General features: G+C 43.6%; 1 protein-coding gene across 1 annotated transcript; it reads left to right on the plus strand.

Annotated features, from left to right (window-relative positions):
* Window positions 1-664: 664 nt before the first annotated feature.
* Window positions 665-21615, plus strand: GUCA1B (guanylate cyclase activator 1B). The gene is made up of 4 exons (XM_084848349.1): window positions 665-868; window positions 12067-12216; window positions 19847-19961; window positions 21488-21615. The coding sequence occupies exons 1-4, from the start codon at window positions 665-667 to the stop codon at window positions 21613-21615; spliced, it is 597 nt and encodes a 198-aa protein (XP_084704475.1).
* The last annotated feature ends 2839 nt before the right edge of the window (window positions 21616-24454 follow it).

Raw genomic sequence — 24454 nt, forward strand, 5'->3', positions numbered from 1 at the left:
ACCAGAGGGGGTGGTTATTCACAAGAAATTTGCATTAATAGAAATGTTGGGTACCATGTTTAGATAATGGTGATTTAGATTTAGTTTTATCTATGTTTCTAGTTGTCTCACATGATTTGAGAGAAGCAACAAGGCTGTCACAAAAAGTTGGTTTACTTGTATTTGTGCTGGCAAATGGGAACAGTTGCTTTAGGTTCAGATATGGTTCAAACTGTCATAAATAGCTCTCAGTGTGGGAGCTTTCAGATCTATAGATTGGCATCCAAGACCCCACTGACCCCACCTGGGAAGGCATTGCCCCCAGATTTCTAAATGAGGCATTGCCCTGAGACATCTCTGGCATGTACGGGGGAATCTCCTAATGATCTTAAATATTCTTATCTTGTGCTGATTTAATCCAGGGAACCCACTCCAGGTTGCACTAGTGCACAGGGTGAGTGGCTGCTGAAGGACAGAAAGGTAAAAAGAAGAAGGAAGGAAGATGAGGGGAGAACTAGCCTGGCTTAAATGTGCAATATTCACTGAAGAAAGAAAAAGAAAATAAATGCCACAGGGGGGGAAAGTCATCCAAGAAGAAAGAATATACAAAGCTGAAATATAAATATAAATAAAAAAATATATAAAACCAAACACCCATTCTTTCTCTTCCATTTTGCAAAGCGACATGGGACAACACTTCACCAGCGAGGAAGGGGAACAAGCCGAGATTGGTGTGGCTGAACTGCAGGAATGGTATAAGAAGTTTGTGATGGAATGTCCAAGTGGGACTCTCTTCATGCATGAATTCAAACAATTCTTTGGGGTACAGAATAATCAGGAGGCAGCAGACTATGTGGAGAACATGTTCAAGGCTTTTGATAAGAATGGGGTAAGCTTTACTTGCAATATTCATGTCTTTGCTTAAATGTTTATTTAAGTCCAATAAGGTTTACATCTAATGTAAAAAAAAGTCACTTTCCCTTCCTTTCTAAATGTGGAGTTTCCCTTTTGTCTAGACATTCTTTGTTAAGTGTTTTAGCTAAGGAAAGTGACAGATGTGTCAGGATCCCAGGAGATGGATAATGGTTTCCCTTACTTCATGCAATGAAAGAACTAAATAAATCACTGTTTCTGATTTAGTTAAAGATTGCTATTCTCCCCTCCCCCCGCCTCAAGTTGGGTACTCAGAACCTTCGATTTACCTGACAAGGACGATTAGAAACACACATTTTACACTCATGTCCATAGATTTGTGGATTGTAGACCATGTGGTCAGCTTCAAAATAAATAGTTGCTTGAAGCAATTCAAGAAATCATCTCTGCCCCTTCTTACAGTAGGTCTCATGCCACCCAGTCAATTGCTCCTACGGCGCTTCCAGATGGAGGTGTCCTAGGGGGTGTTGCCATGAGCAATTTACTCTGAGCGGGCTGCGTTTGGAGGTCGTTAGGAATATATGATGTTGTGGCCATCCAGCAGCCACCCCGGAGCTTATCAGGGGAAAACCGGTTTTCCTGAGACCGCTTAAAGTCAGATTCTTTTCCTTAAGTCGGGTTCTTGGTGGTATAGCTGTTGTGTGCCGCAACCCGCGCATTTACTTCAGGTCTGCTAGCCCTGCCCAGGGAGTGCTTTTCACCGTGACCTCGGTGAAGGGGTGTTTCCTGTCCCTGTGTTTCCCAGCACAAACCAATTAGTGTCTACTCAGAAGTAACTTCCATTGTGGTCAGTGAGGCTTGTTCCCAAAATGCACATCGAGGTCCCCATGAATCGAAATAATGCATTTAGAGAGCCTTGATGTCGAAGCTTCAAAGCTTCAGCTGATTGCAGCAGGGCAGCTAGAACACTGCGTTCTGGAAGGGATTGTTCATTTAAGGAAGTAAGGGGGGGGGAGAAGGAGATTGATCCCGTCCCCCCTGTGTTTCCCAACACAAACCAATTAGTGTCTACTCAGAAGTAACTCCCATTGTGGTCAATGAGGCTTGTCCCCTGAATGTGGGGGAGCCTCTCTTCTTCTCAAAGGAGAAAGGGGTGGGGGAGAGCCTGGAGGGGAGGAGCCTCTCTTATTGGTTGAGCAGCCCCTGCCAGTCAGATGATGATCCAATCCCCTCACCCTACCCGGAAGTATGTTCTGTGAAGTGACTTTTACTGGTGCGATACACTTGCTCATGGACACCTGCGTGGAGCAAAGCCGGCTCCTTGAAAAATCCGGGTAAGCCATGATTGGCTTCTCTTTCCATCTCCTTCCATTGTTGTGGAGACACCCCCCTAGCACTCACCATTAGAAGGCATTGGGAAGTTTTTCTTTCTTAATGGTTTTTTTGCAGTAAGCGAAAAGACGGAAGAAGTGGTGGGAAAAACACAGGGAGGATTATGGGTAGAAGACAATGTCATCTGGATCCCACCCTGGTAAAATTCCATGAATGAAGCAGTGCAATGGCACCATAAAAGCCTCATTTGGAAGTACCTATAAAATTCAGGGCCAGCTCTAGGAGAAATAGCCCCCTAAGTGAGGAGCCCATTCAGCTCTCCCTCCTCCATTCAGCTTACAATTTCTTCTATTATTGTCTATAGTCCTCTATATTGTAGATCTTGTAGCAGTTGGTAATGTTGTCTCAAAGTAAGCCATGTTCTGCTGATTGTTATCTAGAACAAATGAAATTAAACTGATAATTGGAAAAAATACTGTAAAGCTAACTGATGGAAGTTCATTTTTATAGTAAGTACCCCCCAAACCTGTAGAACTTTGGGGAAAAAAAAGATGAAAGACACTTACTTCTTCCCAGGCATGTTCTACTACAGTGCAAAGAGCTACTGTCAGAAAACCACAAGCAAGACACATCTAAAAGGCTTCTCTGAACTGCAGCTATTAATATTATTATGATAATATATCTGGGTTGAGAAGTAATTGACTGATGAAACAGGCTGTCATTACTGCGCAGTGGGAGTCTTTGTTTTTGGTACACTGTACTAACTGCAAGGTCGCGCACCATGACAATTGTATAAGAGGTCACTTGACTCTGATCAAGTGCTTCTAGATGCAATTTCACTGCCTCATTCATGGAACATTATATGGAGTCCAAACAACGTCTTTGTGAATGTAGCGCTCTGGTGCTTTCCCACCACTTCTTCTGTCTCTTTTCTTACCAGAAAAAAAATTAAGGAAGAAAAGACGGAAAAGTTGCACAATGCCTTTTGATTGTTCATACTAAGCCCTCTGTCTGGAAGTGTCCTTGCTGTAGTGTCATGGTATTTCATATTAGTTTAACTTTATGTCCCCTGTTCCAGCCAGAGGAACATCAAATAACATACAGACAGAAAGGCAGTGTCTTCAACCTGTATCCAAATTATGACTCAATACATTCTGAGACATTTGAGTTGCAGTGTAGGGATGTATTAAATTATTCACAAAACAAGATTGTCACATGCAAAACCACTAAAAGTCCAATGCTGTTAGTTCCAACATGTTAGAAATTGTTGGGATTTGATCTAGGTCAGCAAAATTTATGATAATATTTAATATAGAAACCTACTATAAGGGTATCATGTAAGTGGTCCTTAGTTTGATTGAACTGTTCCCGCCTATGGGAGGGGGTGCAGAAAATATGTGATAAAATACTTGCCACAGGAGAAAAAAACAAAACTGAGTTATTCCTGAAGAGATCGCAATCTAAGGGTAATGGTCTACTTTAGGGGTAGAGATAGAGAACCTCTTTCAGCCCAAGGGCTGAATTCCATTTAGGATAAGCTCTCAGGGGCCGCATTCCAATGTGGGCTGGGCAAAAGGAGTGGAGCCAAAGGCAATAGGGTGCAGGCAAAAATACCAAAAAGACCAACATATTTTAGCTTAAAGCCCTTACTGCCAGTAACTAAACCTTAGGAGATGCATTTCAGCCTTTTAGGGCACAATATTATGCATGTTTAGACAGATAAAAGGCCTACAACTCCCAGCATTCCCAGCCAGCCTTGCTGGCAGCCTTGCCAGCCTTGCTGGCTGGGGAATGCTGGGAGTTGTAGGCCTTTTCTCTGTCTAAACATGCATAGGATTATGCTCTTAGAATGGGAAAAAAGTGAGAAACCACCAAATTGGTGCTTGGGGGAAAGGTGGTGTTGCCTTCTCGGAACCTCTGGAGAGCCAGTTTGAGATCCCTGGAGGGGCAAATTTGACCCCAAGGCCTGAAGTTTTGCACCCCTGGTCTATTTATATGAGCCACTCAATTCAGTTTAACAAACTATGTTACAATCTACATATAGTTGAGAAATAAATCTCCTCAGAAACAATATTCTAGGGTTTGCGTTTTGAATAGGGCATCCTTTTATTCGTGGCATTGTGCAACTGTAACTGCTTAATGCAAGTTTTAACTAATTCTGAGCAGGGGTGGGAGGAAGGAAAGATGTGTATGAAGATAAATAATAGAAATATATCCAATTAAATAATTTGAGGAAGAAGGGAGAGAAGACTAGATTTGGGCCCTGTTAACTCATATTGTTGGTCTCCCATGTGTGGCCTTCTCATCAAAGTGAGGAGAAAATAATGAGTGGGTTGGGCTGTCCATTCAAATAAATGTAGTATGGCCCAGTTCATTTGTTCTTCCAAGAGGGAGATGAGTGTGGCTGTAGGTTTTTGCACAGCCTGATCTTGTGAAACCATACTCTGCTCTTAGAGTCGTAGGATCAAATCTAAATGTTCTACTGTTGGTATCAGCTGGAACTGTTGGCACAGGCCTTAGCATTCAAACTCAGCACCAGCACCATTTGAGCTCTACTGTGCAAGAACATCCAAACAGTCTCTTATACACAGCACTGCTGGGCAGCACGTGGCCCATTGTGTTGCTTTAAGAGCTTGGAAGAAAGAGAGAAAGGTTCCCCCTGGAAACAAGTGGAGTAACACAAAGCTGTCCTGCCTCAAACGGATAAGACTGGAAACATAGAGCTTCTGAGGTACTGAAATGCACTTCAGTAAAGCAGAGGAATTTCCTACTTGCCCCCTCTGAAGTTTAAGGTTATTAATTAGAATGGACTAGCCAGCATACTACGCTTTGTAATGACATTTAAGGGCTCTAGTGGTCTACTTCTACCATCTCTAATAGTAAATAGAAGCTCCAGGGGGTTAGGAAAATCCCAGCCATTGAGATGTAGTCACTAATTTTGAGATCATAGTATGATAGACTATGATGCTTTGTCAGTCTAGCATGCCAGTATGTTCAGCCCTGTTGTTGTTCAGTCGTTCAGTCGTGTCCGACTCTTCGTGACCCCATGGACCATAGCACGCCAGGCCTTCCTGTCCTGTGCTCTCTCCCGGAGCGTGCTCAAGTTGTTCAGCCCTGAGATCAGTCCAAATATATCTTAATGGCAGGAAGAGCAAGCCCAGTTAATAGGAACTATAGCAGACCTATCAAATATGGCTTACAATTAAGGAACTCAACAGCAAGCTTCTTCTTAAGAGGTAAAGTTGACTTCAGTCAGATTCGAGCGCATGCAAATATAAATGAAGATTGTGCTATGCTGAGCAGACAGAATGCAAAATTAATGCTGTCTTGCATGCTAAAAATGAAATCAGACTAAAGACTAGTTATGGAAGGTGTTAGGGCCAACCCAAGATATTTTGATGCTTTTGAGGCAAAGGACAAGATGGCTCTCCCCTCAATTCTGCATATAGAAGCCAACTAGACTAGCAGGCAGTTGAATCTTACTTTAATACAGACAAAGGGATTGCATCCTCCACCACAGCTAAGGGCAGCAGGCTAATTTAGGAGATGCACAGCATGACAGGCTGTGTGGCACACACTGCTGTATCCTCTATGGCAGGGGAATGTCTTGGGATGGGGGGGGGGCTGCCAATATTGCCCCAGGTTAAAAGTGGAAGATGACACTGTCTGGACCTCCACCCCCAATAAAATTCCATGAACGAGACAGGACAATTGCATTAATAAAGCCTTGCCTGGAAACACCCTGTATCTCAAGAAGAAATAATTCTCAGAAGGTGTTGTTTGTAAAAAGCAGCCTTCGTTTAAGTATTAAAGAATAAGCACCTGCAATTTCAAATCACCTTTAAAAAGTAGGACTGTTTTTAAAAAGTATCTCTTTCCTCTGACTTAATTATTTTTATCTTGTTACCTAGTGATCTATATCCTTTTGACTTCAATGAAACGAAATCTGATCAGCAAAGTGGCGTTTGAATCATAGAATCATAGAATAGTAGGGTTGGAAGGGGCCTATAAGACCATCAAGTCCAACCCCCTTCTCAATGCAGGAATCCAAGTCAGAGCATCCCTGACAGATGGCTGTCCAGCCTCATCTTGAACGCCTCCAGTGTGGGAGAGCCCACCACCTCCCTAGGCAATTGGTTCCATTGTCGAATTGCTCTTACGGTCAGGAAGTTTTTCCTGATGTTCAGCCAGAATCTGAGAACCAGTGTGGTGTAGTGGCTAGAGTGTTGGACTGGGAGTCGGGAGATCTGGGTTCTAGTCCCCACTCGGCCATGGAAGCTCACTGGGTGACTTTGGGCCAGTTACAGCCTCTCAGCCCAACCCACCTCATAGGGTTGTTGTTGTGAGGATAAAATGCAGAGGAGGAGGATTATGTACGCTGCCTTGGGTTCCTTAAGAAGGAAGAAAGGCGGGATATAAATGGAATGAATGACTGAATTAATGAATGTTCTATAGTGTTTCTTACTGGCAGAATTTCTGTAATTTTAATGTGTGCAAATATTTTTATGAGATGTTCCTAAACAAATGGTATTATGATCACTTTAATCTCAGAGACATAGGCAAGAACATCTTTGGGCCACTATAATCTGAAAACAAATAATTAAAGTAAAAGGTAAAGGTGTCCCCAACCAGTCGTGTCTGACTCTAGGGTGCGGTGCTCATCCCCATTTCTAAGCCGAAGAGCCAGCGCTGTCCAAAGACGCTTCCGTGGTCATGTGGCCGGCATGACTGAACACCGAGGTGCACGGAACGCTGTTACCTTTCCCGCCAAGGCAGTACCTATTTATCTACTTGCAATTTCTTGCTTTCGAACTGCTAGGTTGGCAGGAGCTGGGACTGAAGATGAGAGCTCACTCCGTCACACAGCACTCGGGTCTTGAACTGCTGACCTGTCGACCTTCCAGTCTGCAGTTCAGCGTCTTAACCACTAAGCCACCGCGGCCCCAAGGAAACAAATAATTAAGAATATGCAAAATCTCTTGGCCTTTTCATGAAGCCTTGGCCCAAAGAATGTTCTGTAATTACCAATGGTATCAGCTCACTTGATCTGTGAAACATGCAAATGTTAAGACTGTTAACAAGCAAGACAGCCTTTCATTGGGAAAGGTTCTTTGAACAATTCTGTCCAGCTTCATGTGGCGCTATGATCACTAGTCCAACTTGAGTTGTCTTACCAGGGTCTTGGTTGAAGACAGTTCAGGCATTTGTTTAAAAAGAATCTGGAGTCAGGTATCTGGCGATTTGGGCAGGGAAAGAGATGTGGAAAATGATGTCAAAAAGCCAGAATTAGGAGCCAAAGTCATGTATCAGAACCAGAGAGGAGAAGCAAGGTAGCTGAAGTCAGGTCAGGAGCGTGCAGGTCAAACTCAAAGGAAACATGTTGGGTGTCAGCAGGGCAGAGTCAAATGTCAAGAAGATATTCCAAGTAAGGAAATGAGAGTCAAAACAGTAAGTAGGGATTATGTGCTTCATAGAGCTCTGGGAAGCCAGCAGAAACCAGACATAGGGGCAGGCACACAGAAGCAACAAGGACAGAGTATGCCAGGAATTCTAAGGCCGTGTACATGGTTTCAAATAGGTGGACACTGAAGGCACCCATCAGGAGTCCTTGCACACTTGCATTCAAGGCACTATTGTCTGCTGTATCTTGATGTTTAAAGCTTTATCCTTAGCAATTATCCGTTAGAACTTAAACCAGCCAGTGCAAAGACCTTTTTTTGTCAAATTCAGATTGACATTTTTTCTGAAAGAATACAGTATCACTGAGAAGCGTTGGGAGCCGTTTATTGTATCGCTTGTAGAGTTTTAAAAAAATTTGTAGACATTTTCTAACCATTTATAGGGTGTGCATTTTTAATCAGGCAAGAATGAACTATCTGAGGTTCAAACACATGAGATAGGGAATCAAGAATATTCAGCCATTAAATTGATAAAGTATCCAACTGATCCAATGGACGAAAGCATGTACACAAAAATTGCTATGACATCCTGATCCATATGTGAAAGCAGATTGCACGATCTTTTATTCCACACACACACAAAAGCTGTTTCTGTAGGTGCGAGTATTAATGAATGCAGCAGAAAGCTGTGTTGTTGCTGTGCTTGCAGATCCCACCTTTCCATTGTTTTAAGGACACTCCTACCCCCATGATTAGCGCTGATAATCTGTTCAGCTAGAGAAAGAAAGAAGGCCTCACAAGCACAGCTATGTTGGAATTCTGAATCTGTGGATCAGGGCAAACAGTTTTTATTTTGATCAACTATGTTCAAACAAAATGCAGGTTTACTATTGTGTCTAGCTTATCGTGTTGTCTTCAGAGTTGGGGTTTTTTTTCTGTTTAAGATAGCAGAAAGAAGTTGAAGCAGACATTCATTACATGAAACACAGGCTATAGCCCTGCACAGACACTCTGAAATGTCTGGATAAGCAGTGCATGGAGTGGGGAGCAGGATCGCACCCTCTGGCCCCACTATGAACCACAGCACTTTGATACAGTCTCCTGCAGAGCCTACAACAAGCTGTATGCACATAGGCTCTCTCTGAGGGAGCTGCACACCTAACATACATTTAGGGATGAAATATTTGCTCCAACTTCCTTCCTCAATCTTAAGACTAAAATAAAAATAAAAATCTGGACATAATGTAAGATAGACACCACAGTAAGACAGATGAGTCTTTGAACATGCATTGCCCTGCTTAATTGACAGAATTTTAGGGGAGAGTTATCTGCACTCCATCTTCCACTTGTAGCCCTCCCATATTTTCCCACCACTTCCATCTTTTTTCTTGCCGCAGAAACTCTGTTAAGGAGAAAAAGACAGAATAGTTGCACAGTGCCTTCTGTTGGCACTAGGACCCCTTTGTCTAGGAGCAGCCTTGGTGTGTGTGCACATTTGCATGCACACACATGTATAAAGAATCCCGCTAGGAGAATTGTACTTTATCCTTAGGGTGCTTCTAGATGGATGGCTCCGAGTGCTAAAAAGACATTATGTGGTTATTTCAATGAATAAAAGTGGGTGATGGCACAATCAGAGCCTCATCTGAGAGCAGTGTTAAGCTCCCCTATTTCATTTTGCTGACAAGCAAAAGAGTGCTTGTGAAAACTGTTGGCAGCTCCTGAACCAGAAGTGGGGATGGCATCTGGTCTCAGGAAAGGCTTATCACAGGCGTCTTGTGATAAGGATTCAAGTTCCACAAACGTCCCTGGGGACAAAGCATTAAGTGAAGAATGGGCTCCCTTTGAAAATATAAAAACCTGACGTAAGGCATGACTGGTTGGCAATGATCATCTAAGAGATTTTAAGATTACGTTTAATAACTGCGTCAGCCAAAGCCTATAGCACATAGGTAAAGCATAACAGCATGACAAAAACAAGCAAAATACAATCATGCTCACCACATTTAGGTTGCATCAAAGAACAGAAATTAGCTATAGTTTCATTTCATTCCATTAGTTTCAGCTCATTTTGACAATTTAGCTCTATACTTCGCTTCGGCTAATGCAAAAGGCCAGGCTTCTGATGTTAGGATCCTTGCCACCATTGGTTAAAAGGTAATGACAGAAAATAAATTGAACAGACCCTCTTTTTCAAATTAAGTTCCAGCACAGTTATATGCTGGCAGTTTTTATTTTGCTGTATTTTGTTTTAGTACTGGGTGCCTATGCCATTGTACTATTCACACATGGTTCATGGTAGATTTCAGTGTTCAATACCATTGATTTATCTATCAGCGGGCGGGTCAGCAGAGATTCAGTGTACTAGGAGAGCTAAATATCAAGAGGGAGTGAGGTGGCCCTGTCATTAGTGCTGCCATCATCTGGATATTAAAAATTACATCAAAGCGAAAAAGCAGAACAGCTGTTCAGGACAGGAGAAAAAGCAATGGATTTCTACAACAAGGTAGATTTATGTTAAAAATTAGGAAGAAGTTGCTAGCCATTAGGTATCTTCCCTAATGTCTGGGAAGTTGAAATGATCTATTCAACTATGTATTCCTTCCAATTTGGATTCTAAAGAAAGTTGTAAAGAAACTGACACTGAAATTGTTATGGGAATACAATCAGAGTGGAGGAGATAATAACATAAAATGCTACATGCACATGTAGGCCATACTAGGCATGACATGCTAAATCTGTGAATATGATCATTTGTCATTTTTAATAGGTAAATAGCAGTTGCATAGGGGCCCAATTCAGATCGAGACCACAGTACTGGGGCAAGGGTAACCATTTCCCCTTGAACTGTTTTCCTGATGAGGCATATGAGTACCGTTATAAGTTTTGTCCTTTGGGACAAATGACAGTTTCAAGAAGGCAATTTTCATACATCTGTCAGTGCCATATTCCCAGTCCAAATTGCCCCCACCCCACTATTAACAGGGTTTTTTTAAAAAAAAACACAGAAGATCCTATTAATAGAACTTCTGCATCACATCTAGTGGCCCTTATCTAAATCAAGATTCTGAAGTTGTCATCCCATGATTGAACAAATCCCATCTACATGAACAAGGAAAGGAATCTATCGGTGTTCCGTATCTATATGTTTCTTTTGTGGAATTGTGAGCTCCACCCACCAAACTGTCAAACAGGGTCACATCCTGGGTTGAGAGGTGAGTCAAGAGTCCCTGAGCCTTGCCAAGAATGGTTGACTCTCTTTCAACTCACTTCAAAGGCTGAAGGGATTTCAGAGTGCATTATCTCAGGGGAAACTCATTGAAGACCCTGCAGAATGAAACACATGAGAGAGACTTGTTGAAGTTGGGAAGATCATAAAATAAAAGCAAACACAAATAATCCAGCAACTAGAACCGGTGCAGTAAAAGATAGTGGCTTTACCTATTCTATGGGCCAGATCAAACGTTAGTAAATTACTCCATGTGGATTATGCCCAACTTTCCTCAGAAGGCAGCTGTATTGAGAAAGTAATGGCTGACCACAGACACAGACACTACTTTGCAGTGGCATGTTGCACAGGTACAGGAATGTTCCTTTCAGTAACAACGCTCACTGCTGCTGGGAAGTAGTAGCTGTTTCTATGGACATTGGATCTGCAGGTAGTAAATTGCTCCAAAAGGAACCAATATTGTTCTTTTTCCTTGTGAAGCAACTTACAAATGTCTGGACTGTCTATTCCTTTCAGTCTTTGAGATGACTTCAGCAATGGTAGCACTTGGAGGTTTTCTACATGAAGCATTTGTTGTGCACTTGTCATTCCCTTCCCATAGTTGTTTACAGGTACTTTAGATGATATTGTGACCCTCCAGTCTCACTTCTGTTTGTAAACAGCACTTTCCGCAAGTTTTTTTTTTTTTTTTACAGCAGGGGAAAACAAGGTATTATTTCTGATGGCTATAGAAAGTGCAATTTCCTCTTGTGTGTTTGTGCTATTCCACTATATCACAGTGCTACCTAGAGGTTATATAGCAGAAAAGCAGGAAAGGAAATGCTTTTTGTGTAGTGCTTAAATCTCAATTCCATGACAAAACCAAAAGTAGATGCAGCGGATTAACAGCCTTGTGTAGAAAATCCCTTGGTATTTAGAAGATCAAACTACTTTGTGCAGGTAGAATTGTTATACCATATACCAGACCTTGACAATGAGAACATTCATTGCTATGTGGCTCTAAAGGGCAGACTTCCCCATCCTAGTGCCTTCCAGATAGGTTGGACTACAATGCCCATCATTTTGACCTGCATGCTGGTTGGGGATGGTGGGATTTATAGTCCAACCCATCTGAAGGGCACAACGCTGGGGAAGTCTGCCCTTTAGAGCCACAAAGCAGTCAGTGTTTTCATTGTCAGGATCTATGTGCCAGTGAAGTAGAGTTGACATGATCTTTGAAAGCTAACCCCTGACCCTTATCTTACATATCCACAGGATAACACAATTGACTTCCTAGAGTATGTGGCTGCTTTGAATCTTGTTTTGCGAGGGAAGCTGGAACACAAGCTGAGATGGACATTCAAAATGTATGATAAGGATGGGAATGGCTGCATAGATAAACCTGAGCTCTTAGAAATAATCGAGGTAAGTATGCATTTGCTATTCATTGCCAGATACTCCATCTGGTTTCATAGCTCCTGTTTGCTAGCTTCTGTAAAGCCAATCCTGTCTTGAAAATGCAATGTTTCAGGAGGTTTGGGAGACCTAGCGGAGGGCAAGTTATGAGACCTCAGGGTAGTGTATCTGCCTACTCTCCCACCTTGATTGAGGGAGATATGGTGTTGAAACCAGTCACTTCCTTCCCATCTTTGAAATATGATTTCTTGACTGTGCCTTTGTTCTGGACATTTCAGCTTCACTTTCCTAAATGATATTATTGCCAATAAAATAAGAAGCATCTTATTGTTTTTGCTTGTCACATTCATATACACAAACTCACACCATGGTTTTCTTAGCTTTACATGCATCATTGGGCAAATAATAGAGGATGGGCTTCAACATCAAGGAAAAGATCCAAGAAAAAGGTCTCTCCTAGATCTTCAAAAACTGATGGGTATGCGACAGACTGGGGGTGATGCAGTAGATTGGTCATCCTGTATTGCTACAGATCCTGATGAATGCATTCAAACAGGGAAAAGGAATGACAACACAGAATTGAGAGACAGAAGTGGATCCTAGATAGACTGATAGAATAGACTGCAGAGGTTGGTAATCGGTTTCTTTCCTTCCAGAGCAGAGAAAGGGAGGTCACAGGAAGCTAGGACCACTTAAGAATTAGACTAAGGGGATTTCTACACCAGCCTAAAACCCTGTATTTAAAACAGGGCTTTCCACTTCGGTTTTAAATGAAGGATCACAACTGATTCCCTTTACATGCACTTCCTTCTCTGTAGATGGCCATTCCCATAGTGTTATGTTTCCGTGAAGAGGCATTACACACGCTCTAGGTTCAGCGATACGTGCTCCTGGGTTCCTGCCCCTTTCCCTCCCCTTGCACACTACTGGTGGATGGGGACTGACACACGGACAGCCCCCTCCCCGATCTCCCCAGGCCCTGCCTCCCTCTTCCATGCTTTTGGCCAGTGCCTCCCACTTAGCCCCTCTGCTGCTCCTCCACTCTGCTGCCCCCCCTCGCCGCCACTGTGCTGCTCTGCAGCTCTGTTCTGAACAGGCAGGCTGAAAATGGCGAGGAGCCAAAATGGCACAGGAATGGGAAGCCTGAACGCCCATCAGACCTTCGTCACCACCTTCGACATCATGACCACGCCCCCAGTAACCACACTTAGCACTTCATTCACGCTAGGGGAGAAATACACAGGGAGGTCATGGCGCTCCATTTGCGCATATCTGGAAGAATACCCCATTTTTTCCGCTTGAGGAAAACATGGGACAGGTGGGAGGAAATAGTGGAATAATGACTGGACAATGACGACATCATGTAATGGACCCGCACAATTCAGTGAGTGAGCAACCATGAATGCGCAATAAACTTGAGGTGTAGAGATCCACTCAACAACAAGCAAGCAAATAAAACCCTCTGAGAAACTCTGGGTTAATGTAAAAGGAATTATTGTATTATCATCATACAGCTTGGGAACGATTCACTGCAGTTGGTGTTGTGAGCACTGGCACAGAAGCATTTGAATTGCATTAATGTGCTGTGTTGATGACTGGTAGCAGTATTCACAAGTAAAAAAAGAAACACATTCACATGCATTTTGTTGCTTATACTTTTACTCTCGTTCAAGTAAACCTAGTCATCCACCTGGAAAAGAAAAGCAATGCTGTGCAATTTGAGGGAATTGTCTTGCACACAACACTCAGAGGAAAGAGCAAAATGTAATAAAAGAGCTGTTGGAAATTTCTCGGAAGGATTACAGTCCCAGCTATTATTAAAAGGTTTAGGAATAAGAATTATGTATAGAGGAATCAGGACTGTGCCATTTTGCGTATCACACTTACCATTCTCTAGTTAGAGCAACAGGTAAGCTTTCATTAGTTATGGTGATGATATTTAAAGCCCTAAACGGCTTGGGACCTTGAGCGCCTCTCCCTAAGTATGACTGCCCAAAGACTGAGATCTGTTGGAGGGGCCCTCCTCTGCATCCCACCAGTGCGAGATATACACTATGGTGGGATGTAGGAGAGGGCCTTCTCTGCTGTGGCACCCTAGTTGTGGAATGCCCTCCCCTTGGAGGGTCTATTGGCACAGACATTGGTCTCATTTCGTCGCCAAGTAAAAACATGGCTTTTTACCAAAGCCTTTGAGGGCTAATTGCATTCCCTAAAGTAGCACATTGTTTTAACTCTTTCATTGTTTTAGATTTTAATTGGTATTAGCTTGTCCATGGTTTGATATGTTTTTAGCTGTTTACATTATTTATTGTTTTATACTGTTTAAACTGATTTTATTTGTACACTGCCCTGAGATTTTAATGATATAGGGCAGGATACAAATGTTTTAAATAAATTTTAAATAAATAAATTAGAGCCCCATCTCTCTCCCTACCCCCAGTATCCAAGACCAATTGCATGGCTAATTACATCTAGTAAAATTAAGCAATAGTTCTTTTAGTGAGCTGAGCCCTCCACTTGGGTGAGTCATGAGCATCAAGAACATAAGGAGCTGATGACCTGTGTTATCCTAGAAGTCTGTCTTAGGCAGATTCTCAGTCCTAAAGGTCAGCAAAGAATTGGTCATGTCTGGGTCATACCCTGGCTAATCCACTATTTAGTAAAATGCCAGCCCAAAGAGGCCCTTGTTCAAAGAATAGCTACTGCTAAGACCAAAAGGAGACAAAGGAGGGGACAAGAGAAGTCTAGTTCTTAAGTCAAAGAAGAAACCTGAGGCCACTGCTTCCAGTTCTCAAAACTGAACAGAAAACCTCAGAAGGTATTAGGAAGTGTCCCACCCATAATGGCAATGATATATAGGATTATATTTTTCCTTCAGTTTGAAGGGAATTGATATCCTAAGCACAGGACTGGAAACAAGTAGTGTTCAAAAGAAAAAGAGAATGTCGCTTGCTTATGATCCTGGCTTGTTTGGGAGCAACGAACAGGATTCGGGGTTCTGACATAACAATAAGCTATCCCTTCCTGGTTAGTTTTATCCACTTGCATGAAGGGAGGAGCACAGCAGGAACAAATGGGCTATGTGTGCTAACATGCTGCTTGTTAACAGTACGCAAGGAATCCTGCTGTATTGTTATGTACAAACATGGCCAATATGTGATTTAGCGGAAATTTGACTGGGTAGCTGTTGCCTCTTGCTGTTGCGCCATTTGACATGTTGCCTCTTGCTGTGCCATTCCCAGGTAGAGAAATACATCATTTCTTTCCCCAGATGACTTCAGGCCAAACTAGACATAATGGTCAGAGATCCATGACTGACTCTCCCATGTTTTTTCATAAGAGCAAATGCAGCCATGTGGGGTAGAAAGGGCCACGGGGCAGATTCATATTAGGTATTGGGGGACTAACGCTTTCCACCTCTGCCATTTTCTTCATGCAAATTGATGCCCTGGATCTGCTGTTTGATCCATGGGGAAAAGCATATGGACATTTAAACTAGTGCTGTGCCAAAAATTTCTCCAATATTTTTTTCAACCATTCTCATTCAGTTTGATAGAAAAGAAATTGCTTTCGAAAAGGAATTCAAAGGAGGAGAAAATTCGGAGAAATTCTCATGGGTTGGGTTTGGGGTTCTTCGGCTTATTTATGAGGTGGCTGAGAAGCGTATATGAGTGTCTCGTCTGTCATTGTACTATAATCTCTGTGGCAGCCTATAGCCTCCTCAGCTTCCCGCACTTCAGTTAAAGCCATCATGAGGAAGACATCATGAGGCAATTCCTGCCATGGGGCTTTTTCAGTTCAGAAAGTGCAGGTGGCCTGGGAGGCTGCAGAGCAATGGAAACATGTGTAATAGAGAGAGGTCAGGAAACACACTCAGCACCCTCAGCCACCTTGCAGTGATTAGGTAAGCTCAAAAACCAAAAGAAATTCAAAATTCTGCCCCAGAAAAGTGGAAGCCTCAACATAGTTGATGCTGTTGCCACCCACAGAAACAGTGCAATAAACCAAAAAACCTTTGGAAAAAAGAAAGAACTGTGCTACAGCCCCTTCCAACAGCTCCTATGGGTGAGAAACTGTTGGAGAATTTTTCCTCCTCTAGGAGAAATTCGGTGAAATTGTCCCCCCAATTTCTCTGCCCAGAATTAGGCTGGAGAATTTTGAGAGGCCATTTGTGCACAGCTCTAATTTAAACCCTCTGGATTGACCATCTGTCCATGCAGCATGTAACCAGGGGTAAAGCGCATCAGGCCAGGGGCCAAATCTGGCCCTCCTGGATTACCAATCCAGCAATCTGGGGTTGCCCAGATGACCACACCCCCTTTCCTATTTCCCTGGCCCACGGATCATTTGGTAGTTTCCCAGCTTGGTGTAGTTTTTTCCCCATTCTAGAAGGGCAAAATGCCTCTCCTGGCTTAATTACTGGCTGTAAGAGCTTTTAGCCAGAAAATGCTGGTAGTTTCGGGATTTCAGCCCCAACCACCACTGGAATGTGGCCCCAAGAGCTTCTCTGAAGTGTAATTCGGCGCTTAGGCAGAAGGAGATTCAACACCCCTGATGCAAGCAGAAGTAACCCCGACTTTTCACATTCAACTCCACCTTGAAGGCCTCAGCTACGTTGATATAAAGACAGAACTGAAGTCACAAGACAAACTGGGGCAGTTTCCACATTGAGCATTTACTGTACCATAGCCACGCTCTGTTCACTCACTTTTTACTGTGAGCAAAATTTCCTCCCCCCTTCAACTTCTTTTTTTTCTGCAGTGCTAAGAAAAAGCAATTTATTGAACACAATGGAACAGCTATGATCTCTCCACAGGTGTAGATGAGCCATTGTGCAGCTATGCAATTGCTGTTTTGGCCAGATTTAGCTTGTATAGATTGCTGTAGCCATTTCCTTCCCAATGGCCTGTCCCTTCCCTCTAGGAATCAGCTCTTTAAACCTCCCCTTTTCAGTGACCATGCTGGCTGAGAACAATTGGAGTTGTAGTCCAATACATCTGAAGGGCACCAGGTTGTGGAAGGCTGAGCTATAAAATGTCATTTGGACTCAGAGCTTTGGAAGCAAAGTTGCTGTTCTGCTTTCAGCTTGAAGTGGAACAGTAGTGACTGGGTAAACCACTAAACCATTCAGGTATGACCTCAATCATATCCTTTATGAATATACAGTGGAGGTGTGGAATAGATTTCAGGGATTAGACCTGATAGACAGAGTGCCTGAGAAACTATGGACGGAGGTCCATAACATTGTTCAAGAGGCAGCAACAAAATCCATCCCCAAGAAAAAGAAATGCAAGAAAGCCAAGTGGATGTCTGATGAGGCTTTACAAGTAGCTGAGGAAAGAAGGGAAGCGAAAAGCAAGGGAGAAAGGGGAAGATATATCCAACTGAATGCAGAGTTCCAGAGAATAGCAAGGAGAGACAAGAAGGCCTTCTTAAATGAACAATGCAAAGAAATCGAGGAAAACAACAGAATGGGAAAGACTAGAGATCTCTTCAAGAAAATTGGAGATCTCAAGGGAACGTTTTGTGCAAAGACAGGCATGATCAAGGACAAAGAAGGCAGGGACCTAACAGAAGCAGATGAGATTAAGAAGAGGTGGAAAGAATACATAGAAGAACTATACAGGAAAGATCTGAATGTCCCTGATAGCCATGATAGTGCAGTCACTGAACTGGAGCCGGACATCCTCGAGAGTGAAGTCAAGTGGGCCTTAGGAAGCATTACTAACAACAAAGCCAGCGGAGATGACAGTATTCCAGCTGAGCTATTTAAAATCCTAAAAGATGATGCTGTTAAAGTGCTGCATTCAATATGCCAACAAATTTGGAACACTCAACAATGGCCGCAAGACTGGAAAAGGTCAGTTTACATTCCAATTCCAAAGAAGGGCAACGCCAAAGAGTGTTCAAACTACCACACAATTGCGCTCATTTCACATGCCAGCAAGGTGATGCTCAAAATCCTACAAGCTAGGCTTCAGCAGTATGCGAACCGAGAACTACCGGAAGTACAAGCTGGGTTTCGAAGAGGCAGAGGAACTAGAGATCAAATCGCCAACATTCGCTGGATCATGGAGAAAGCAAGAGAATTCCAGAAAAACGTCTATTTCTGCTTCATTGACTACGCTAAAGCCTTTGATTGTGTGGATCACAACAAACTGTGGCAAATTCTTAAAGTGATGGGAGTACCAGACCACCTTACCTGTCTCCTGAGAAACCTGTACGAGGGTCAAGAAGCAACAGTAAGAACCAGACATGGAACAACCGATTGGTTCAAAATTGGGAAAGGAGTACTACAAGGCTACATATTATCACCCTGCTTATTTAACCTATATGCAGAGTACATCATGAGAAACACCAGGTTGGATGAATCACAGGTCGGAATTAAGACTGCCGGGAGAATTATCAACAACCTCCGATATGCAGACGATACCACCCTAATGGCAGAAAGCGAAGAGGATCTAAAGAGCCTCTTGTTGAGGGTGAAAGAGGAGAGTGCAAAAGCTGGTTTGAAACTCAACATTAAAAAAACGAACATCATGGCATCTGGCCCCATCACTTCCTGGCATATAGAAGGGGAAGAAATGGAAGCTGTGACAGCTTTTATTTTCTTGGGCTCCAAGATCACCGCAGATGGTGACTGTAGCCATGAAATTAAAAGACGCTTGCTCCTTGGGAGGAAAGCTATGGCAAACCTAGACAGCATAGTAAGAAGCAGAGACATCACCTTGCCGACAAAGGTCCGTCTCATCAAAGCTATGGTTTTCCCAGTAGTAATGTATGGCTGTGAGAGCTGGACTATAAGGAAGGCTGAGCGCCGAAGAATTGATGCTTTCAAACTGTGGTGCTGGAGAAGACTCTTACGAGTCCCCTGGACTACAAGGAGGTCAAATCAGTCCATCCTAAAGGAAATCAACCCTGAGTGCTCATTGGAAGGACAGATCCTGAAGCTGAAGCTCAAATATTTTGGCCACCTAATGCGAAGAGAAAACTCTCTGGAAAAGACCCTGATGCTGGGAAAGACTGAAGGCAAAAGGAGAAGGGGATGGCAGAGGATGAGATGGCTAGATAGCATCACGGATGCAATGAATATGAACTTGAGCACGCTCCGGGAGAGAGCGCAGGACAGGAAGGCCTGGCGTGCTATGGTCCATGGGGTCACGAAGAGTCGGACACGACTGAATGACTGAATAACAACAACAACAAAAGCTGCTTCCAGATGAGTTTTTTTTAAAATTGTGCAATTGCCCTGTCTCAAATACAACATTTTATTGTGGGGCCAGGCAGGGGTCCAGACATCATCATCATCATCTTTCAATTGCAAGCTTCCCATATTGTTCCACCACTTCTACCATCATTTTTCTTAACACACACAAAAAATCCATTTAGGGAGAAAGATGGAATAGCTACACAGTGCGTTTTGATTGATAGTGCTAGGAGCTGTCTGTCTGGAAGCACCCTAAATCGCTCATGTTTGGGAGGACACTGGGATGTTTCTTTCTCTTGACTTTTGTTCCCTTTTTGGTGAATTTTTTTTACCAAAGTATTCATTAGTATTTTATGCATCTCTATCTCAGGAGCTTACAGTTGTTTTCTTGTCTGCCTTTCTCTTAACATCAGCTTTCCCCCACTCTTCTAGTCTATTTACAGACTAAAGCAAGTATGCCAGCCTGAAGAAGAAGGAGGCAAACCCCGTCTCACTCCAGAGGAAGTTGTGGAGAGGATATTTCAGTTAATGGATGAGAACGGAGATGGTAAGCTTGGGGACCTGTACTTCTAAGGCTTATGCATTTTAGTACATATAGCCAGTCAGAGTCAACTCATTTAAAATATAAGGAACATTCTTTAGATACATTTCCATCAGGAAGTGGGGGGGGACTTGCCCATTTTCCAAAACGGTTTCCACCTTCCAGGACAGTCTTTGACTATTTCCTGGAGCCTGTCTCCACAACAATGGAAGGAGGCTTACCTGGATGTTTTCAACGAATCAGCTTTGCTGCACTTTGGTCCACGCAGGGCTCCATGAGCGAGTGCACCACTCCAATATAAGTCGCTTCACAGAACATACTTCCCAGTGGGTTGGGTGGGTTGGAGTAAACATCATCAGACTGGCAGGGGCTGCTCAACCAATAAGAAAGCCTCCCCCCTGTCCAGGCTCTCTTTTTCCTTCCCCTGATACTCCCGTAAAGCCCTGATACTCCCTTAAAGCGAAAGATGGAAGCTTAGCCTCATGGACAACACTGGGAGAGATTCTGAGAGACCTCTTATGCCAGAGTTCACCAATTGTTTTTTTATTTCTCTCCCTCTATCTCACTTTGTGCACGATAGTGGCATAGTGAGAGATACGGGGGAATAGCTATTGCTAGACAAATGCGTGATAGTAACCTAGTGAGATTAAAAGCCCCTTTGTAGGTGTGATTTTTTTTAACCTTTCTTTCTGGGTGGGTGATTTCTTTCATGTCTCTGTGCCTCTATCAGGCATTTGCTCTATCACGCAAGTGCTCTGTTGAGCAACTGGACTAAAAGTAGTCTCAGAAGAATCATTTTTTTGGCCCGAAACTCTGGAGTGGCTGCGAGATGCCATGATGTCATATATCCCTAATGACATCCAAACACAAGCAGCTCCGAGTAAGTCGCTCATGGAGACACCTCCCTAGTCACCGTAGGCCATTTACTTGGAATTTCCCTAATGAATGAGATACTTTCCAGTGCCATTAAGGTGATTTCCAGCTGTCCTAATGGTTCCATTAACCCTCTCCTGTCCAACCCCCCATCTTAAAACAATATATAACCAGGGCTGGTTCAAATTTGAGAGTGTTTTTCATTTCACACAAAGTTTTTGCTGTACGGCTATTTTAATTGAGGATTGCCAAGCCTTCATTCAGCTTGGCCTTTTCAAACTTGCTCAAGAACTTCATGGCTCCCTTGAAAATTTTTGAGAGGTGTGCAGACAACCCCCCCCCCCCAGCAAATAGTGTTCCAGAAAGTGAAGACTAAATGTCCAAGTGGTTTTGGCTCACTTGCTCTTGATATTCATAGTCCTGGTTGATAAGAATCTGAATGGATAAGAATTCTGATATTTGAATGCAGAAGCACCTTTATGCATCTACTAGCATGGGGTGTCCATTCCCTTCTTCCCTTCTCTTCCCAGTGAAAAAGACAAATGGTGGATGGCAGGAGAAACTCTGGTAGCACAACAGTGGCAAAGGGGTGTTGGGTTACACAGGCAATGACACATTTGACACATTGTGACTCCTTCTGTCTTGGATTGATTCTTTAGGGCAGTTGTCTCTGGATGAATTCATTGATGGGGCACGGAAAGACAAGTGGGTGATGAAGATGTTACAGATTGATGTGAACCCAGGAGGATGGATTGCTGAGCAGAGGAGGAAAAGCGCAATGTTCTAACAGTTGTCTATGTGACTGGAAAAGTTTGGGATGGGAAAAGGTTCAGGACTGGGCACTTTCTTCAAGCAGCCAAGCTTCTGTATCTTAAGCATGATGTATATTGAAAGTAGCGTGGAGTAATAATGCCTGAGGACCAGCCATGCTAGAAAATAACCATATGCATACATATCCTGTTTCTTGGCTCAGGCTTATGGCTGCATTCTGAGGAATGGACTTGCAAGAGTCCCAAAGTGAAAGCCGAGTGTCATTTGATGCTCCAAATACACTAGGTGACTGAGTAGTGAGTCATCATGCTTCCTTTGTAGATCATTCTGTGTTGTTCCATGCCTGAGGAAAGAGGTGAACATGCTGCCTGCAACAAAGGAAGTGCTGTTGTGAAGACTTTTGAGAATGTGGCTAGTCTGTACTGATATCAAGTTTGTGTGTTCCAAAGCTTTTGTCCGCTGCATAGACCTCAGTAACCTGCTGCTAACCTGAACAATTCAGACTATGGGTGCTTCCAGACGGAGGGATCCTACTGCTACCAATCAAAAGGCATTGTGCAGCAATTCCATCTTTCCCACCTTGGCTGATTTTTTTTTCTGGTAAGAAAAAAGAGAGAAGTGGGGGGAAATATAGAAGGGCTGCAAATTGAAGATGTCAACAGCTGTACCTCCTATAAAATTCTGTAAATGAGGCAGGGCGATTGCACAATAAAAGCCTCATCTGGAAGCACCCTTAGTGGAACTGAAATGTTCCATCTTCTTTGTAACATTCCAACCAAGCAATCAAACACATATGGAAGTGAAGAGGAAAGGAACTATATACTATACAGTACATAATGAGTCTTTAGGGGCTGGGCAGAAAGAGTACAGGTTAATTTATATTGAACACCAAATCATGAATACCCACCACATCATGCACCTACTGTTTACTGAGTTTTTTTCCCTTCTGTCAATTGTCTTAGGGCAGATTTCTCCACATGGTAGATCTGTTTTGGAACCACTTTGCAGAAATTTCAGTGCAACTGAGGAAACTTTGGCTCTGGATGGTCCTCCAGATTATGGTTTGGAGGATCAGAACTATGCCATAAGCTCATACATTCTTTCCCCTCGCCCCCTCCACCACTGTTCTCCTGTACCAATTCCCAGCCCTTTCCTAGTTTCCTCTAACCATAGTTTGCAGTGGTGTCTGAATCAGGCAAACTATGATTAGAACTAAGTAGGACTGCTTCCAAACAATGGTTTGCAAGCCATGTTTCAGATCACAGTTTGGCAGCAAGTGCTAACCATAGTTTGCCTGCTTTGGACTTCGTGGTAAACTGTGGTTACTGGAAACCAGAAAATGAAGGAGAAAATCTACATGTGAGAATGGAGATGAAAGGGGGAGGAGAGAGTGCAAAAACCCTTGGCACATTCCCAGTCTTCCAAACCACAGTTTAGAATGTCAGAACATGCGTGTCCTGAATGAGAGAATGGTGAGAGGGCAGGATTTTATGTGGGAAATTACCCCGTTTATGAAATCAGCAGTGCAGACATGTTGTATGTACACAGAAGCTGAACCTGTGGCTTACTGTGAATATTAGGCAGCTGATAGAGGTAATCATTAGCATATAGCTCATATTTATTATATTTACTAAAACCCTCCAAATATAGGAGAATTCATTTAGTTGAGTGGCCTGCAATTCATTCAAATTACCCGGATTCAAAAGCCCAGGGCCAGCACGAGGTTCAGCACAGCCCTAGGGATGGCAGAGAGTTCCAGAGAATGCCAGTGCATTCGGCCCCCCGAACTCCGTGGCGGAATGGCCTGCCACCCCCCCACCCCCCCGCAGATCCACCCCGGGACAAGACTTACCTGGGGCGGATCTTCCGGGCGGCGGCGGCTATGGCGGCGGCGGCTGGTCTTCCGTCAGGCTGCCGCTGCCGCCATTTGCAGTCTTGTTAAAAAAAACAAGGAAAAAAGATGTGATAGGCTACGTAAATCTTTACGTAGCCTATCATGGCTGGGTGGGTTAAAAAAAACAACAACCTGTGTATGCGAATGGCGGCGGCTATGGCCGCCACCATTTGCGTTCCTTATTTTTGGCCGTCTTAGTCTACGTAAATATTTACGTAGACTATGACGGCGAAAATAAAGGGGAACGCAAATGGCGTAGCGGGCGCTATTTGCGTCCCTTTTTGATTCACCGTTTTAGCCTACGTAAAGATTTATGTAGGCTAAAATGGTGAATCAAAAAGGGACGCAAATAGTGCCTGCTACGCTATTTGCGTTCCCCTTTATTTTCGCCGTCATAGTCTACGTAAATATTTACGTAGATTCAGACAGCCAAAAAGAAGGAACACAAATTGCGGCGGCCGTAGCCACCGCCATTTGTGTACGCAGTTGTTTTTTCCCAGAGCCCTCCGCGACCGGAAATCTGGCTGCGGACGGCTCTGGGCTGGGCTGGGCCTGGCCGGCTGCTCCGCAGAGCTGCCACGGGGCACAGCCGGCCATCGAGGATTCCGGGGGGGAGGAACATATCGCCCCCCCGTCGAGGATTCTGGGGGGAGGAATGGAACGCCCCCCCCACCATCAACATAATCTGCGAAAGGTAAGTCACTTTCGTACATCCCTACGACAGCCCCTAGCACCTCCTTCCCTCCCTCCCCTGGCAAACCTGCCATTTCCTTTGATAGTGGAGGCTCAGCAGCCACAAAAAAAGCTGATCTAGCCAGCAAGCCCTGCTGCTGGTCCCGACACTTTAATTTCCCCACAATGCCTCTGAGGGCCCAACATAATATTGCCCTGACATGAAGCTGTGTCAGAGCCCCAGAGGCTTTGTGGGGGAATTTCAGCGGCAGGTGCCAGGATCATACTG

Source organism: Heloderma suspectum, chromosome 4 (assembly GCF_057233095.1).
Source record: "Heloderma suspectum isolate Gila_16-S chromosome 4, 16-S_ref, whole genome shotgun sequence".
Lineage (NCBI taxonomy): Eukaryota > Metazoa > Chordata > Lepidosauria > Squamata > Helodermatidae > Heloderma > Heloderma suspectum.